The sequence below is a fragment of the Cucurbita moschata genome, unplaced genomic scaffold, assembly GCF_002738365.1.
Source record: "Cucurbita moschata cultivar Rifu unplaced genomic scaffold, Cmos_1.0 Cmo_Scf00062, whole genome shotgun sequence".
NCBI lineage: Eukaryota > Viridiplantae > Streptophyta > Magnoliopsida > Cucurbitales > Cucurbitaceae > Cucurbita > Cucurbita moschata.
Genome location: NW_019268578.1, coordinates 645,462 through 664,065, shown reverse-complemented (window position 1 = coordinate 664,065; position 18,604 = coordinate 645,462). Strand labels below are relative to the sequence as shown.

General features: G+C 37.5%; 3 protein-coding genes across 5 annotated transcripts; all 3 read left to right on the top strand.

Annotated features, from left to right (window-relative positions):
* The first annotated feature begins 560 nt into the window (after positions 1 to 560).
* Positions 561 to 5,616, top strand: LOC111437177 (phosphoenolpyruvate carboxylase 2-like). 2 transcript variants are annotated; one of them, XM_023075038.1, is made up of 11 exons: positions 561 to 733; positions 894 to 1,107; positions 1,326 to 1,714; positions 1,822 to 1,906; positions 2,017 to 2,239; positions 2,407 to 2,510; positions 2,636 to 2,723; positions 2,916 to 3,070; positions 3,327 to 4,325; positions 4,482 to 4,868; positions 5,103 to 5,616. In XM_023075038.1, the coding sequence occupies exons 2-11, from the start codon at positions 937 to 939 to the stop codon at positions 5,397 to 5,399; spliced, it is 2,898 nt and encodes a 965-aa protein (XP_022930806.1). In that variant the 5' UTR covers positions 561 to 733; positions 894 to 936; the 3' UTR covers positions 5,400 to 5,616. The 2 variants fall into 2 exon arrangements, with proteins under 2 accessions (XP_022930806.1, XP_022930805.1); XM_023075037.1 differs by having other exon boundaries at positions 866 to 1,107.
* A 1,594-nt stretch (positions 5,617 to 7,210) lies between these two features.
* LOC111437150 (14-3-3-like protein D) lies at positions 7,211 to 10,560 on the top strand. Its single transcript, XM_023075006.1, has 7 exons — positions 7,211 to 7,303; positions 7,908 to 8,214; positions 8,298 to 8,385; positions 8,949 to 9,058; positions 9,158 to 9,306; positions 10,065 to 10,117; positions 10,199 to 10,560. The coding sequence occupies exons 1-7, from the start codon at positions 7,231 to 7,233 to the stop codon at positions 10,199 to 10,201; spliced, it is 783 nt and encodes a 260-aa protein (XP_022930774.1). The 5' UTR covers positions 7,211 to 7,230; the 3' UTR covers positions 10,202 to 10,560.
* A 1,069-nt stretch (positions 10,561 to 11,629) lies between these two features.
* LOC111437024 (bifunctional riboflavin kinase/FMN phosphatase-like) lies at positions 11,630 to 17,102 on the top strand. 2 transcript variants are annotated; one of them, XM_023074849.1, is made up of 11 exons: positions 11,630 to 12,002; positions 12,098 to 12,193; positions 12,284 to 12,473; positions 12,730 to 12,860; positions 13,538 to 13,607; positions 14,173 to 14,238; positions 15,132 to 15,283; positions 15,376 to 15,453; positions 15,712 to 15,845; positions 15,979 to 16,071; positions 16,706 to 17,102. In XM_023074849.1, the coding sequence occupies exons 2-11, from the start codon at positions 12,118 to 12,120 to the stop codon at positions 16,838 to 16,840; spliced, it is 1,125 nt and encodes a 374-aa protein (XP_022930617.1). In that variant the 5' UTR covers positions 11,630 to 12,002; positions 12,098 to 12,117; the 3' UTR covers positions 16,841 to 17,102. The 2 variants fall into 2 exon arrangements, with proteins under 2 accessions (XP_022930617.1, XP_022930616.1); XM_023074848.1 differs by having other exon boundaries at positions 11,631 to 12,002; positions 12,086 to 12,193.
* The last annotated feature ends 1,502 nt before the right edge of the window (positions 17,103 to 18,604 follow it).

Here is an 18,604-nt window from a genome sequence, read left to right as displayed (position 1 = left end):
CTACATCATATTTTTGTTTTGCAAAAAAAAAACATTTTATTTATAATATGTTTATGTAGTCAAAATTATATATTTTGTTATTTTATTTTTTCTTAATTGAAGAAAAGGAATATAAATTAAAGCTGAAACGGTTGGACCACCTAATTAAAAGTTATAAAATTATAGAATAAATCGGAGAATTAGGGCATTATTAATTTACGGAGCATCAAGTACCGTGAGTCAGCATATTCGGTTCCGTATGCTACGTGTCACAATTCCAAATTAACCTTTTAAAAAATTAGTTTAAAAGCCACTTCACACTGTCACTTGTCACTTGTCACTTGTGTGTGTGGTGGCCGCTTTGCCAACAAAGCATTTTCTTTTTTTAAAATAATAATTATATTTATTTAATTATCATTTATTTAAAAGATATGATATTTAAAAATTATTATTGAGGATGTAAATTAGTGTAGAAAATAGTGGTGGTCGTTAATTCGGATATATAAATGTAATGGAAAAATCAAAATTAAAAAAAAAAAAAAAAACGAAAAGGAAAAAGGAAAACGAGCATGAAAAGGATTTGTTCGTCTATATTAGCTACAAACAAGAATCTTGGAGAAAGTTCGAAACTCTCTTTTCACTTGGTTTTCTCTGCTCGTGATTGAGGCCTTTAGAAGTTCATCTTCGTTTTCTTCTTCTTTACGATTCTTTCTCGTGAAGATCATAAGCTTTTTCTTTCTTGTGAAAATCTGAGGTCAGTGTTCTTTTTTTTGTTTTTTTGGTATGATTTTGTGTTGTCGATCATCACGGACTTTCACTTTACTGCTTGCTTTTGTTTCTGCTTTAGTTTTAATGTTTCATTATCCGTAACAACATGTTTTTGTAGATTTGGCGATTGCTGATTCGTGATTTAGGCTGTTGTGTTTGTGAATAAAGGACGGAGTAGTAGAGAACAAAATGGCGGCGCCTAAGAACTTGGAGAAAATGGCTTCGATTGATGCACAATTGAGGCTTCTTGCACCGAGTAAGGTGTCGGAAGATGATAAGTTGGTGGAGTATGATGTTTTGCTGTTGGATCGCTTTCTGGATATTCTTCAGGATTTACATGGAGAGGATCTTAGAGAAACTGTAATATTCTCACTCAGTACTTTTTTTTTTTTTTTAAGTGTATTGAATTTGGTATCTCTGCATTTCAATCTCTGATTAGTTGTATTTGATTATGAGCGTGGAAACTCTGATCGTGATGTTTATGCATTGATGAGTTTTGTGGACTGAAATTATTGAATGTGATGGGGAAATGGATGAAAATTTTATTTACTGTTTGATTCTGTGTTCTTGTGGATTAGGTTCAAGAGTGTTATGAATTTTCAGCCGAGTATGAGAGGAAGCATGACCCTAAAAAATTGGAAGAACTTGGGAATGTGTTAACAAGTTTGGATCCTGGCGACTCTATCGTCGTAGCGAAATCCTTTTCCCATATGCTTAATTTAGCTAATTTAGCTGAGGAAGTTCAGATTGCCTATAGGAGAAGGATAAAGTTAAAGAAAGGTGGATTTGCTGATGAGGCCAATGCTACAACTGAGTCAGATATTGAAGAAACCTTCAAGAGGCTTCTTCAATTGAATAAGTCCCCTCAAGAAGTATTTGATGCTTTGAAAAACCAGACTGTAGATTTGGTCTTTACCGCCCATCCGACTCAGTCTGTTCGTAGATCTTTGCTTCAAAAGCATGGCAGGTTTGCACCCTTTTTAACATGGAGTTTAGTCATTAGTTGATTTGCAAGTTCCAGTGTATCTCTAGATTGTTTTTCTAAGATTTCTCTTGATTTTAAACGTTTTCCAGGATAAGAAATTGCTTGACTCAATTGTATGCAAAAGACATTACTCCTGATGACAAACAGGAACTTGATGAAGCTCTGCAACGGGAGGTATGTTCTTGCTGTAATTAGGAGATTGTTTTCTGCTTAATAATTACTTGTCAATGTAGGAGCTAATCTCTTGTATATTTCTGGCATCTTATCTTTCTCCTCTCCTGTAGATTCAAGCTGCATTTCGCACGGATGAAATTCGACGAACTCCTCCAACACCGCAGGACGAAATGCGAGCTGGTATGAGCTACTTTCATGAGACAATCTGGAAAGGTGTACCCAAGTTCTTGCGCCGAGTGGATACTGCTTTGAAGAACATAGGAATTGACGAACGTGTTCCTTATAATGCTCCCCTTATTCAGTTTTCATCGTGGATGGGTGGGGATCGTGATGGTATGTATATCTCAGCAAAGACTTATATTTAGTCATCCTTTTATTAGACCATCCATTGAGTAATAATGCATGCTGAATCACACCATTTTTGTTGAGTTCTTTGCACTCATTAGAATAAGAGTACATCTAGATGCTTCCGATGTTTCTAATGTGTATATCGGCTGCAGGGAACCCCCGGGTTACACCCGAGGTAACAAGGGATGTCTGCTTATTAGCTAGAATGATGGCTGCCAACTTATATTTTTCCCAGATAGAGGATCTTATGTTTGAGGTATAAGCAAGTAAAATTTCAAGTTTCAATTAAATTTTACGGCTTCTGGTTTTAGTATGTTGAGTTTCTTTTCCATTATTATGCACTCAACGCTGCCCTTTGTTTTCAATTCCTCTGTTTTCCAGTTATCTATGTGGAGATGTACTCACGAGTTACAGAGCCGTGCTGATGAACTTCATAGATCCTCAAGAAAAGATTCAAAGCACTACATTGGTATATAAGATTTTGTTTTAAAATTGAACCACATTATAGTTTTTGGTTTTAAAACTACTTAAGATATCAATATGCTACATTAAACTTGACTACATTCTTCAATATTGTTTCTTGGCATGGTTTTGATTGAACTCATATCCAGCCTCATGAGTTCACTGACCTTGAGTGGCTTTTCACTCTTTCTGGGTGCAGAGTTTTGGAAACAAATTCCTCCAAATGAGCCCTACCGTGTTATTCTTGGTGATGTACGAGATAAGTTATACAATACGCGTGAACGTGCTCGTCATTTATTAACCAGTGGAATGTCTGACATTCCCGACGATACAACTTTCACCGATGTTGAGCAGGTTTTTCCTTACATTATGTATCTTTAAATTCTATGGCTCTGCAGCAGAATGATCTAAATATATTATAAAACAACCATTGTGAGTAAGAATGGTGGTTCAAATTGACCATCTGTAATGAGTTTATTTGAACCAACATGTAGGCCACATTTGCTAGATGGAATTGTACAAAAGCTTTTGGCCAACATAAAACAACCATTGTGCTTTTTTTTTTTCCTTCCCTTTTGCTAGTGCTGACTTGTTTCCTTTTTCCTCATAGTTCCTGGAGCCTCTGGAACTCTGCTACAGGTCGCTCTGTGCTTGTGGCGATCGTCCCATTGCTGACGGGAGCCTTCTCGATTTCTTACGGCAAGTTTCTACATTTGGGCTTTCACTTGTAAGGCTGGATATCCGGCAAGAATCAGACAGACACACTGATGTCATTGATGCTATCACTAATTACCTGGGAATTGGTTCGTACAAAGACTGGTCGGAACAACAAAGGCAAGAATGGCTACTATCTGAACTCAGTGGCAAACGCCCTCTTTTCGGTCCTGATCTTCCAAAGACAGAAGAAATTGCTGATGTTCTGGACACCTTCAGTGTCATTGCAGAGCTTCCTTCAGATAACTTTGGTGCCTACATTATCTCAATGGCAACAGCACCATCTGATGTGCTTGCTGTTGAGCTTCTACAACGTGAATGTCATGTGCAGAAGCCATTGAGGGTTGTGCCATTATTTGAAAAACTTGCTGATCTTGAGGCTGCTCCTTCTTCTATGGCTCGTCTCTTTTCAATCGACTGGTATAGAAACCGCATCGATGGTAAGCAAGAAGTCATGATCGGGTACTCGGATTCCGGGAAGGATGCTGGTCGTCTCTCTGCTGCTTGGCAGCTATATAAGGCACAAGAAGAACTCATCCAAGTGGCAAAAGAATATGGAGTTAAGCTCACAATGTTCCATGGCCGAGGAGGAACAGTTGGCAGAGGAGGAGGACCTACACATCTTGCTATATTATCTCAGCCCCCAGATACAATTCATGGTTCACTACGTGTCACAGTTCAAGGTGAGGTTATTGAACAATCTTTTGGTGAGGAGCACTTGTGCTTTAGAACACTTCAGCGTTTTACCGCTGCAACGCTCGAGCATGGCATGAATCCACCTGTTTCTCCGAAGCCTGAATGGCGTGCGCTCATGGATGAGATGGCTGTTGTTGCTACAGAGAAATACCGCTCCATAGTTTTCCAGGAACCTCGTTTTGTCGAATACTTCCGCCTTGTAAGTGATCGAATCCATGACTATTAGAACACAACGAATAGTTATCATTACTCTTAGTCCATTCACTTACTCTTGCATGATTAAGTTACTTCTGCTATCAATTTGACGAATTATGTTCAGAAATTAACCACTTTTCACGTTCCTTTAAATCTGCAGGCTACCCCAGAGTTAGAATACGGTCGAATGAATATCGGAAGTCGTCCATCAAAGAGGAAGCCAAGCGGAGGCATTGAATCACTGCGTGCAATTCCATGGATCTTTGCTTGGACACAGACAAGGTTTCATCTACCAGTTTGGCTTGGTTTTGGATCAGCATTTAAAAGTGTCATTGAGAAGGATGTGAAGAATCTTCACATGCTTCAGGAGATGTACAGTCAGTGGCCGTTTTTTAGAGTCACTATTGACTTAGTTGAAATGGTGTTTGCCAAAGGTGACCCTGGCATTGCTGCTCTGTATGACAAGCTTCTCGTGTCGAAAGATCTATGGTCGTTTGGGGAGCAATTGAGGGCTAACTTTGAAGAAACTAAGCACCTCCTCCTTCAGGTACTTCACGTATACTTTGTTCTAAAACATTTTTGTGAGATCCCACGTTAGTTTAAGGAGAATGAAGCATTCTTTATAAGGGTGTAGAAACTTCTCACTAGCAAACGCGTTTTAAAAACCTCGAGGGAAAGTCCGAAAGAGAAAGCCCAAAGAGGACAACATCTGTTAGCGATAGACTTAGACCGATGGTAAAACTCTTGTCTGCAACTAAGCAGTTCGCTTTAAAATTTTCAGATAGCTAAACACAAGGATCTTCTTGAAGGAGACCCCTACTTGAGGCAGCGACTCCGACTTCGTGACTCGTACATAACCACCCTTAACGTTTGCCAAGTGTACACATTGAAGCGTATCCGTGATCCCAACTACAACGTGAAAGTTAGACCTCATCTGTCAAAGGAATACCTAGAATCAAGCAAATCTGCTGCAGAACTTGTGAAACTCAACCCCAAGAGCGAGTATGCCCCGGGTTTGGAGGACACTCTCATCTTAACGATGAAGGGTATCGCCGCCGGTATGCAGAACACTGGTTAAGAGCAGCCATCCCGTGTCGGTGCAACGTCTACCCTTGCTTTTCTCCATATAAATGCTTGTATATTGGTTGTGCTGCTGAGCTCTTCGGCCAACTTCTCACTAGTCTCTTTATAATAACGTATGCAACAAGAACCTTCCATTTGGTAATAGTTGGAAATGCATCGAGTGGTCAGTGTTTTTTCCCCCGTCTGATATATGATTCGGCTGCTTCGGTTCCTTAAGTGCATTGACGGTTCCAATTACAAGTGATCAGAGGCGCTGAATTCTACGGTTAATGGCTCCCACAAGTCATTCTTGGTCCCTTTCTTCTAGAAGTTTTATCACCTTCGACTTGAAATGGAACGATACTCACTGTTCTTTATATTTTTATTTGTAGAAGTACTTCGAAGTACTTTTTCGTATCTTTATGAATTAAATAATACTATGCTATTATGGATTTATTTGACGATGGTCTCCATGTGTGATGTCGAACAAATCACTATTTATAAGAGTGTGAAAATCTTCCTCTAGTAGACGCGTTTTAAAGCATTGAGGGGAAGCCCGAAAGGAAAAGCCCAAAGAGGACAATATCTACTAGCGGTGGATCTGGATCGTTACACCATGATTGCTTTATCATGTGATAATTTCTCCTTATCTCGCTCCAAAGTCGAATTATGAAACTTCTTGAATAAAAGAAAGGAATTTTCAATTCACTATTCTCGTGTAGGTAGAAATGGTTGTTAGAGTTTTGATATGGAGCCCACAAGCCAACCATTTTGGCTAGACTACTCCAAGTCATCCATAAACGCACAATTAATATCGAGGCACAACCCATTAAGAGGAAGCGAGTCAAGAAAGTATGAGTAAGGAGGACATATGTCTTTTTGACTTCAATATCAATTAAGGCAAGGTACGTGCCACTTCTTCATTTACAGTGTCATGCCGACAATTTTTTGTTATTTTCTTAAAAAAACCATTAAATACTATTGGTTGCATGTTATTTTCTTAAAAAAACCATTAAATACTATTAGTTGCATGTCGACAATTTTTTTATTTTCTTAAAAAAAACCGTTAAATATTATTGGTCGCATGTCTTAAACACAGCGTGGACTACCATATTTGAAAAATAGCTAATTTTAAATTTCATATATATCTACCAAATTTCTCCAACATTTTTTAAAATATGGTCTTAGTCCCACAAAATTTTAATTTTTAGTATATATAATAATAATAATTAGTTTTTAATTATAAAAAAAACAATTAATAAAACAAATGTAGTTTTGATTTAAACATTTTAAGTGAAGAACACGCTTGGAAATCTTCAATTATTGGTGTGGGATAGTATTGGAATTTCAATCAAATACGAGGGTATTTTAGAGAATTGGCTTTATTTATTTTAATGGGCATTAAATTTACTCTGCAAAATTAAAGACCGTCCATAGGCAATTAGGTGTGCACGTGGCATGACCAAGGACTCTTCTCTTTACATAATTAGCCAAAAAAAAAAGAAAAAAAAGAATTAGGTGTACACGTGGCGTGATACTATTGGGTATAAATTTCCACGAATTATCTCTAATACGCGGGTAATTTAGATGTCAATTTTGAGAGACCAGAATCTTTTTGAACAGAGAAGAAGAACAAATATAAAAGACTTTTATTTAATAATAATAATATATATTTTTAAAAATATATATAAGCAAGCATTAGAGCAATTTGAGGGTTCATATTCTCCTTATTTTGTTGGTTTCTCCAGTTTTGTGGGTCTGACTCTGCCTCTCTCTTTCTGGAGCCAGAACCACCAAAAAAACCCACACTGTACAGAAAACCCTAATTCTTTGGTCTCAGATCGGTTATGGCTTCATCCAGAGAGCGCGAGAACTTCGTTTACATCGCCAAGCTCGCCGAGCAGGCCGAGCGTTATGATGGTTTGCGGCATCTCCTTATCTTCTTCGATTTTTATTTGATTTGTATGAAGCTTTGTTGTTTTTGTCTTACTTTTGACTCGCTGCTTAGATCGCATTTATCTGTGGTTGTGTGATATGCTTAATTTTGTTTGACTCTGTGTTTATGGCTTTTGAGCTCGGATTTGAAGCGCGATCGTTTGTCTGTGTTGTAGTTTTTTCCGAAGTTTTTGTTCTTTTGAGTGTTGTGTTTTTCAGTTTACACGATCTGTTTGAAACTTGAGGAAATTTAATTTGCCTAAAATTCTGGTACATTTCTTCGATTTTGCTTCTCGAGAAATATTTTTCTCTTGATCTATCGTTTTATATGGTTTTCTGCCTCTTTGGTTCGATTTAATAGAAAATACTCCTTTTTTTTGGAAGTCTTTCGATCATCACTCGTTAGCTTGATAGCTTGTGCTACTTACACAGACAACTTGGACATCATTTTATCTGTAAGCGCAAAGCAAATTGAAGTTTCTTCCTGTACTGTCTTTGCTTGTCTCGTCAGAAAAACTCAGATTGTGGTTGTTTTGGATGATAGGATGATGGTTCTGATTTTTATTTACGTTGTTCATATCTTTGATAGAAATGGTGGATGCAATGAAGAATGTTGCAAAGCTTGATGTCGAATTGACAGTGGAGGAAAGAAATTTACTCTCTGTTGGGTACAAGAATGTGGTTGGTGCAAGGAGAGCCTCATGGAGGATTTTATCATCAATAGAGCAGAAAGAAGAAGCTAAAGGAAATGAAACAAATGCCAAACGCATCAAGGAGTACAGACAAAAGGTTGAAACAGAGCTCTCTGGTATTTGTACTGATATCATGACAGTGATTGACGAACACCTAATTCCCTCTGCTTCAGCTGGGGAATCAACAGTGTTCTACTATAAGATGTAAGTATACTTCTAGCTTATGCATTAATGCATAGATGCATGACTATTGGACACTTGTGAAATTTAATCATCCTTCATTACAGGAAAGGAGATTATTATCGTTACCTTGCAGAATTTAAATCTGGTAATGAGAAGAAAGATGCAGCTGATCAATCGATGAAAGCATATGAGGTGGGTATTTACATTTTCCCCTTCTATTCTTTGTCTTGTTGTATTCTTTTTTTCCCCATGTAGATCGTACTTAGCTTTCTCTCTAAAATATGTCTTGTTTAACTTTCTGTCTCTCTGTCTCTAAATTATGTTGACGTATTGCATTTTATACTATACTGAACAAGTTTTTATTTGGCTGTTACATGTTTTGGATTTGTCTGGTTTATCATATAAATATATATACATTATTTTCTTGGGAATATGACTATTTAATACATTCTTTTAGCAGTAGTCTGGATGATAATCGATAAAATTTCACTTTGAAAGGAAATTATCATCAATATTTTCTTTTGCTTCTGTCACTCCTTTTTCTGATTGTAGAAGCAAATACAACGACAAATCTTTTCTTTTCCCTGGTTAAACTTGTTCAAAATAAGGTTTACAGGAAGTTATTTGTCAGAAGGTTTTTTATTAGACTACTTGGAATTCATAAATCAAACGCTTTAATTGAGTGGCGATTGTTCTATATAGCTCCCCTTTGCCTATACATTTCCTAGTTCTTACATTTGTCTTGTCTGTTACAGGCTGCAACTAGCTCAGCCGAATCTGAATTGCCTCCTACACATCCTATCCGCTTGGGTTTGGCATTAAATTTCTCTGTCTTCTATTATGAAATCCTGAATTCACCTGAAAGGTATGGTTATCGTAGTGTTACCAGGAAATCTAGCAGAGATCTATCCTCTTCGGAGCTTAGTTGCGAATTCACCTGAAACATTGTGCTTTTCTTGTTTAGGGCCTGCCACCTTGCAAAGCAAGCTTTTGATGGAGCCATCTCCGAACTTGACACCCTCAATGAGGAGTCTTACAAAGATAGCACCTTAATCATGCAGCTTCTTAGAGACAACCTCACATTATGGACTTCTGACATCCCAGAGGATGGAGGTAATGGCGAACATCCTTACTGGCCTTGGCCAATACAATATGAAATGGTTTATCGTTTACACTTTTTTGGGGGGCTTTGTAAATCTTCTTTATGTGCTTATTATCCATTTTTATTTCCATACAAAGGTATGGTTGTTATGCTATAATCTATTTTTGGTGTTCTCCGGTCTGCATCATTTAAGCTAACCATTATTGGGTGTTGTCCTCTTGGAGAATAAGAGAGTTCACATAGCTTATGGACGAACTAAATGAATTTTGAATTTTGAATTTTGCTTGTTTGATATCTGTAATCTTTATGGTTGCTGAGTGTTGGATGATGAAAGTCCCACATTGGCTAATTTAGGGAATGATCATGGGTTTATAATCGAGGAATACTATCTCCATTGGTGTGAGGCCTTTTGGGAAAACCCAAAGCAAAGCCATGAGAGCTTATGCTCAAAGTGGACAATATCATACCATTGTGGAGAGTCGTGCCACTAAGAATTTTCTCACCTCTTCAGCGTTGCCCTGTTTCGTGGTTTCAAAAAATCCTAAGCCAATGCATTCTCATGTGAACTATGTTAGATAATCCTTGCATTGTTGTTTGCAAATGAAAACATTCTAGCCATATAGACTTGTAGTTGTAGCAAGAATGATAAGACTGAGATGGTTAACCTTAATTTTATCCTAAAGTTCATTATAAGCGTCCATTCACCATCTCATTCGATTTACTCTCCCTCCCTCTCTGTGTTTTGACATGCGTTTCCTCATTGCTACAGATGATGCTCAAAAGGTCAACGGCACTGTCAAAGTTGCCGGTGGCGACGATGAGGTGAGTAGCTCGAACCGTTTGTTGCAGTTAGTCAGTGATGTTTGAATTATACTTGACCATCACTCTCCATATGCTCTGCAGTGAAATGGATAGCATTCTAAGTGGCAGAATCGGTACTACTCTGGGGATGATGGATGTGACTTGATAAGCAATTGCCCTTAGTGTTTAGCATAAGGAGGGTTCCTTTTTATTTTCTTCTCTTTTTCTCCTTCCCTTTCTCTGATGCCCCATTATTGTGTGGTTTATTTTTGAGTATGATGATATCTGGACTTATTTGGTCTAGCTTTCCCTTCTCAGTGGATGGTGGATAGGTTGTAGGAGGAATGACTTGAATTGTTAAAAGTGTTTATCCATCCTGTTTACATGAAAAATGCGTTTGTCTGGATTTCGGGTTTGGGTTTCGGGTTTCGGGTTTCTATTAAAGCATTATATATGTTCTATGTCATTCCTCTCGTCAACTCTCTCTCTCTACTGATAAAATAGAATTCGAGTACAGGGAGACTAGGGAGGCATGCAGATGGAGGACTGCAAAAAGATTCCTTTTTCAAAGTTGCAACCATGAAAAATGGGATTCGATTGTGCTAGTTGAACTAGCCGATATTGTCTTTTTTGAATTTTTCCTTCAGATTTTTAGTTAGGAGAAGGTTTTCACACCTTTGTTCTCCTCTCAATGGGATCTCACAATCACCTATCTATCTTCGGGCCCAACGTCCTCACAGGCACACTGTTTGATGTTTGGTTCTGAAACCATTTGTAACAGCCCAAGTCCATCGTAGATACCGGCTTCTCCTCGAAGTTTTTAGAATGCGTCTACTAGGAAGGTTTTCACACCTTTATAAAGATGCTTTATTCTCCTTTCCAATCGATATGAGATCAATCTCACAACTTTACTGTTCCTTGGTTACTCGTTAAAAATCCATTTTAAGTTAGAAGTTTTTAGTTAATTTTAGTGAATAGTCTTTCATTGCATGGACGAATTTCCAATTTACGATGCTCGAGTTTGGGAAATTGTTTTGGAAGGGTAATGGAATTTGGAATGACTTTTCAATTGGCTTTAAAGCATTTGAAAAGCATGGTAGTGTCATGTGCTTAGATCATTCTGTACTGCATGATTTGATTGGGAATAAACTAAGGTATCATTCCTTTATGCTCTGTATATACCACTTCATGTCGTCAAATTTTGGTTCCATGTAAAACAACACTGCATCTTCCTTTTATGGATTCTTCCACGCCTTTTTCCTTCTAAAATACTTCTTCTAAACTTTAATAAATTAAAAAATATATATATATATTTCTAATATTTTAAATACATTAAAAAATTATCATTATTAAGTTTGTTCTAATAATACTCTGTATTGAAAATATTTTAAAAATATTTTTGACCCTTAAAAAAATATTAAAAAATACTTTTATTCTAAGTTTGATGACCCTTGAAAAAATATTAAAAAATACTTTTATAATTTTTTTCATATTTACAAAAAAAAAAAACAGAAACGGAAACAAATTCAGCGAATAACTGAATATCGAATTTGTGATCACGAAGCTTGCTCTGGCATTTCAATCTTCGAGAAGGAAGAAATTGGCAAGCCAACTGATTCAAATCGAACAAGAATTTTGCAGTTGGCATACATTCAGCGTTATCCGCATTGAAGTAATCGTCAAAACCCACCGTTTCCGTCCTTTTTCATTGTTCAATCTCCGCGAAGAACAGAGCAGAGCGGAAATAACCACAATCTGTCTTCTGGACGATCGGAAATATCCAATCTCACTCCCAACTTGCGAAGGCGATCGTTCTTCCTCTCTCACATTCCATCTGTATCGAATTCTGATTCTGAGATGTGCTCCCAATTCCGTTCGTGGGTATCGATCCCTCGCCACTAGCTACGTATGTTCCTCAATCCTTATAACAATATTTTGCTTCTCATTTCAATGCCAGATTATTCACCGATCTATTTCATTCACTCGCAGACTTAATTTCAGATTTATTACCTTCGATTGCGATGAATTCCTTTGATTCTGAACTTGGTAGAGCTTCTGCCGTGATTCTCGATCTCGATGGAACCCTTTTGGACACTGGTCTGCAATTTCTTCTATGAGTTCAAATGTTTTTCTATTTTCACGTTATGATTGTATGAGAATGCAGATACACTGTTGTATTATGTGCAGAGAGGGCGACAAAAGACGTGTTGAAGGATTTCTTGGCAAAATATGGAAAGGATTTGGATAAAAAGAGGGAAGAGGAGAAGAGATTGGGAATGACTCAGAAAGAATCAGCGGCTGCAATCGTTCGGGATTATGGCCTTCCATTGACGCCAGACCAATTTATTCAAGAAATTACTCCCATGTACAGGGAAAAGTAAGATTCCAGCCCTTACGTTTTAGCTCGTTTCCTTAATTTTTATTTCGAGGATTGTTTGGAGGGAGTCTCACGTTGACCAATTTAGGGAATGATCATGGGTTTATAAGTAACGAATACATCTCTATATGAGGCCTTTTGGGGAAGTTGAAAGTAAAGCCACGAGAGCTTATACTCAAAGTGGACAATATTATACTATTGTGGAGGGTCGTGATTTCTAACATTATTGTGATGTAACTGATGAAATGTTCTTCAGATGGCCCTCTGTCAAAGCACTTCCTGGTGCTGATCGTCTTATCAAACATCTTTACTCTCACAAGGTGCCATTTGCGCTCGCATCAAATTCATCAAATGAGTATATCTACGCAAAAATTGCTAGTCTAAACGGTATTTTCTTCTTCATATGTCTACTTAATTTATTTTTTCGTCTGAATATCTTGCGAATAGAGTGGCATAGAGGGTTGAACTAGGCTCAACTTCACCAGCATATGGTTTTCTTGAAAATTAAAGAAGGATGTTTTTGAATAGTTATTTGATAGTGGATAATGGATAATGGGTTACTTTGCATTTAACCAACGGAGTATGAAAAAAGGTTTGAAGTGAATGAGTTCAAGTCATGGTGACCACTAAGTAGGACCTCGACTAATGTAGTAGGGTCAAACGGTTGTCTTGTGAGAACAGTTGAAGTGTACTCAAATTGGCTTAGACAATGACGGGTATCAGCCCAAGATGAATAGAATTCAGAATTGGTCATTTTCTGATGCACATGTGTTGCTGCCAATTATATGATATGATTAAACTCTTGCATTGTAGGGTCATATTCTCCTGATTGCTTTTCAGAAAAAGCAATGTAATGTAACACATGGAATTATTATGGAACAGTTCTCTATCCTTCTTTACTTTTTCTTTTCTTTTGAGGTTGTCTATGATGTGTTGAACAGATCAATGCTAATTTGAGTGATTATAGCTATAATGTTGTTTTCCAGCTTCCCGGTAATTGGATATCCACAGCTTTCTTCAATCTTCAGCTATTGTAACTCACTTTTATATGTTCTTGTGTGCAGGTTGGAAGGATTGGTTCTCTGTGATTCTTGGTAGTGACCAGGTTATTCAAGGGAAACCTGCTCCTTATCTGTAAGCTTTTTTTTTTTTTTGCATGAACCATTTGAAATCTTACTTTTGGTCATGTGGAAATGGAAGTCTAATGAACTTCTTGCATTCCAAAATTCTAGTTATATGGATTTAATGATTTCAATGTAAGCTGGAATAATATGTCGAGGATTACTGAAAAGAGTAGTCCCACGTTGACTAATTAAGAGGAAGATCATGGATTTATAAGTAAGGAACACTATCTCCACTCGTATGAGGCCTTTTGGGAAAACCAAAAGCAAAGTAACGAGAGCTTATGCTCAAAGTGGACAATATCATACCATCGTGGAGGTTCGTGATTCCTAACATAAGATTGTCTTGTGGATTATCGAAATCTTCATAATCCAAATGTCGAAGGAAATGAAAACAATTAAATTGATCAAAAACGAGGGAAATATCCCGAAATGAGAGAATAGAATCTTTAATTGATTAAAAGCTAAAGGTGAAAATAGTTTCCTAGCAAGGTCAACCAACAAATTAACAAAATTTTATTGAATTATTAATCTAAAGGTATCTGACTAAACTGTTACTCTAAACATCACTTTTTCAGATTTGAAGAGGCAGCGAAGAGGATGGGCGTAGATGCTTCTCATTGTTTGGTCATTGAAGATTCCTTGTAAGTTTGCAGTTCTTTTGACTATTAATTTTAATTACATAAATATATTCTCAAGGTTATCAGATTTTCATAATTAGTTTTGCAGCCAACGTTTATTTCTCGCAGTTCTTTTCCTTATCCTAAATAGTTTATTGCAATTATTCTGCAGCAACAGTTAATGACATAAAACTATCTGCAACCCCGTTCCTCTTTGCTCTTGCTTTTACTTTTTTCGTCCCCTCAAGTTTGCAAGTAACTCGATTACACTTTCAACCACCACCTTAATTCAGACTTTTTACCTGGAAACTAACTGGTTTATTACTTTATATGCATTTGTAGTGTTAGTAGTAATTTTAGAAGATCTTTTCAGACATTCACATTAAGCCAACTTCGAAAATGACTGAATATAAGCTTCCCGAAATGGCAAATGGCTGGGGAGAGAAAAGGTTCATTTATTTAGGGTACTCCCAAAAACAGATCCAGCGGAGACGGGGTGGGACCTATAGCTCAGAGGATTAGAGAATGTGGCTACAAACCACAGTGTCGGGGGTTTGGATCCCTCCTCGCCTACAACTGGCCAAAAAGGGAAGGACTTTTCCCTCGGGGGTAGGAAAATCATAATCGGGATAGCGAACTTGCTTCCTTGAGAAGTTAAAAGTCAATAGATTCCAATCCACTATAACTTTACCCTTCGAGGTAAAAAGGACTTGAGCAATAGCACTCCTGCAAGCTAGGGATAGGCTCATTCAACCATTTAGTGATCCGTGACCCGACGCTTGAATCCGTATGACAAGCTGTATTCACTAGGCGTCCTTGCCTTTTGGGGTCATACAGTGTGGCATCTGCTACCTAGGATATTTATTATATGCATCTCCACCTTTTTCCTTTCTCTGAACAAGAGACATTTCCACCAGGGTTGGTGTCAAAGCAGCCAAGGCTGCCAAGATGAAGGTTGTAGCTGTCCCATCCCATGGAGAAGTTGAATGCTCTTCCCTAGCAGATAAAGTGCTTCATTCTTTACTAGAATTTCAGCCTGAGCTGTGGGGTCTTCCCCCATTTGAAGACTGTATGAATATCTTTATTTTTCTTGTATTTTATTTCATTAGTAGTTTTTATTTATCTAATCATTGTCTCAAGTTATTTTCATGATATTTTCAGGGGTAGATAGGAGCTTACCTATTGATCCAATACATCTGAGCTCTCAATATGTTAATGGGTCCATAAGTGAAATCTCAGGTGTGTGATTCTGTATTTCTCTGCCCGACTTGCAATGAATACATAGTTTAATGAATTAATGAACAATCTGTTTGATACCCATTCAAGTTTCAATCTTCGAATACTATACTTCCATTGTCCAGTATCATTTTTGAGCTTTCTAAAAGAATTGGACTAAATTGCTTGGTTTGACTTTGACTATGGGATCTGAAAAGTTCTGTGTTGATTTGGCTTTTCAGAATGTTGTAGATCATGATGAGTTTAATGCATGGTTTTCAGAGGATCCATCATTGCCCGACCAAGTTTTTGGAACGTTCATCGGTTGGGCTGGCACTGGTACGGCTTGGACCATCAAGGTTGTGGTTAACATCGGATGGAATTGCAGTTCCTGTACTAAACAGAAAAGGATTTGGGTAACTTTCATTCTTTCATGCATTCCAAATTTATGTTATTTCCAGCTCGATTTGGTTCACGAGTTTGGCTTCCAATTATGATAACCCCTTTCACAATCAACATTATTTAGAAGTTTTTTCTCACTTTTGGCAGAAACTATGGCCAGTGGACGGATGCGATAGCAAAGTATTTGAGCAGCAAATGCAACTCATGCTTGTTGGCTACATCTGCAGATTGAATTGCAAGGTAAAATAATAGAACAAAGCCGTAAACAACGAGTAACGGGTCGTGTAATATGATCAATATTACATGAACTTTTCCCAATGAGTATAGCACCAACCTACTGCTTAATTAATTTGAAAATTTCTTCCCTGAAATAGTGAGCCTATTCTTCTCCGAAGCTTATATTTGAAACTATGAAACTCTACCTTTTGTAACGGCCCAAATCCACCGCTAGTAGATATTGTCCTCTTTGGATTTTTTCTTTTGGGCTTCCCTTCAAGATTTTGAAAACGCGTTTGCTAGGGAGAGGTTTCCACACCCTTATAAAGGGTATTTCGTTCTCCTCTCCAACCGATGTGGGATCTCACAATCCACCCACCTTCGGGGTCAGTCTCCTCACTTATACTCGTTTTCTTCTCCAATCGATGTGGGACCCCCAATCCACCCCCCTTGTTGACACACCACCTCGTATCTAACCCTTTGGGATTCAGCCTCCTCGTTGGCACATCGCCCAGTGTCTGGCTCTGATACCATTCGTAACGGCTCAAGCCCACATTGTTGGGTTTTTTTTTATGTTTCTATGTAATCAATACAGTAGTGCCTGCTTGTTATGCACCTGTACCTCAGACTTCATCCGACTAAACTTATGACTACTTAGGATCTTGCAACCATGGATGCGAGAGAGATTGAAGAGTTCAAGTATATAGCGAACACTTTGCTCGACCAACCCATGTTTGTCAACGGTTCTTGCACATCTCTTACTGCAGAAGCAACTTCTGGCATGGATGAATAATAGCGTGTAGTGTACCAGATTTCACTCTTGTTCATGGAGGAAACACTGTTAGTCTGCAATGATGTGTCGCCACTGGCCCCAAAAATTGGCTATTGTTAGTATTCACTTCTCTCCCTTTGTTTCCTTTGCAAGTAGACTGTTCAAATATTAGAATAACAAGCTTTCTTTTGTTTTAGAGAAATACTCTTATAAGAAGCATAGAAAGAGAACGAAAAAAATTAGAATAAGAAGCTTTCTTGGATAAACTTGTTAGAATTATCAACTTTGGTGCTGTTAACTTCAGTATGACTTGATATGGGACAGAGGAAGGAAAAGATTAAATCAAAATGGATGACTTTAACCTTGAAAGTTGAATCTACCTCGATAACGGGTTCGGGTTTATGTATCCATAAGAGTTTATGTTTAAGGAGTTTCTTATGTTTAATAAGGAGTTTCTTATGTTTAATAAGGAGTTTGCATATTGGTTCTTAGATCTAATGGGCTCAGATTCATTGCTTTAAATGGCTCTGTTAGGATCGTGAGTTCTTATATATTTTTTTCTCCGGTTTTAGTCTTAGTACAATCTCTAGTAAATATAGTAAGAAACTAATGACACTTGTTCGAAAAAAGAAAAAAATTGCTAGTGGTATCCATATGAAATATGACTTTTTTTTTTTTTTTTTAACATGAACCAAATTCGCTAAATTTGAACATTCATCACAATATCCTTAAAAAATATTGATCATAACTCGTTTTTTAACCTAATGTTTTAAATGGCTCAATTAGAGTCTTCTCGAGAGGGTTTCAGCTGTGTGGCCTTATACATATGGCTAAAAGTTTTTTTCTTCCCCAAGCCTTGGTACAATAAGGTAAACAATATGTGATCTCACAATCATAGCGTGACAAGCAACACAACGGTGTTCAAATTGGTTTGTAGGTATTCGAGCTATCTCACATATAAGCTAAACAGGTCTCGGACTAACCACTTCTAATCCGATTCATGAATCCAGTTCTAATCCAATTCATGAATCGGGAGAGAATCTCAATTTGGGTACGATTGATCTTGACACCCTAAATTTTGGTTTGACACTGCTAAGCACCATAGATGTATTCGAATTGATTTGTAGATATTTGATTCTCGAGATTCTTTGTTCAACATATGCAAATAAGGTTGATTCGATCCTACCAGATTTAGGTGCAGAATCGAGTGATTGAAAAAATGTGGAGCATAAATGGTTAAAAGAATAGAACATGAAAACATGTTGTGTTATAAGATTCATGAACTCCACCAGTTTCCATGTTCATTACAGGACAAGGCAGTACACCATCCTTCCTTCACCAAAATTTTCAACACTTAGCAGTGGCAGATGGGACATACCCACTCCTTTCAATTTCACCTGTCAAATCAACACAAAAGCATGCCTACCTTCAAACCAAAAGCCCCAGGGCCCATCAGCCCACTAGGGATGGGGCCCATACTCCAGATTCCGGTTCTCGGTGTTCGACCCCCGATAGATTATGCTAGTAGGTTGGTACAACGTGACTGACAGTTTAGAGTCACGACATATTCAAAACTAGAATTTGGGTATATGATTTGCTAAAACACACTAAGATAGTTTTTATGGGTAGGGCCTATTTATGAAGATTCCATCGAACCTTAAGAACTATTCACGAGGTTTTATCAAACCATAAGAACGAACTCTGAATTAAATTCTAACTTTCTCAAAATCACACAAACCAACCCTGAACCAAACTGTTTGAAATTTGAATCTTTCTATCCCTACA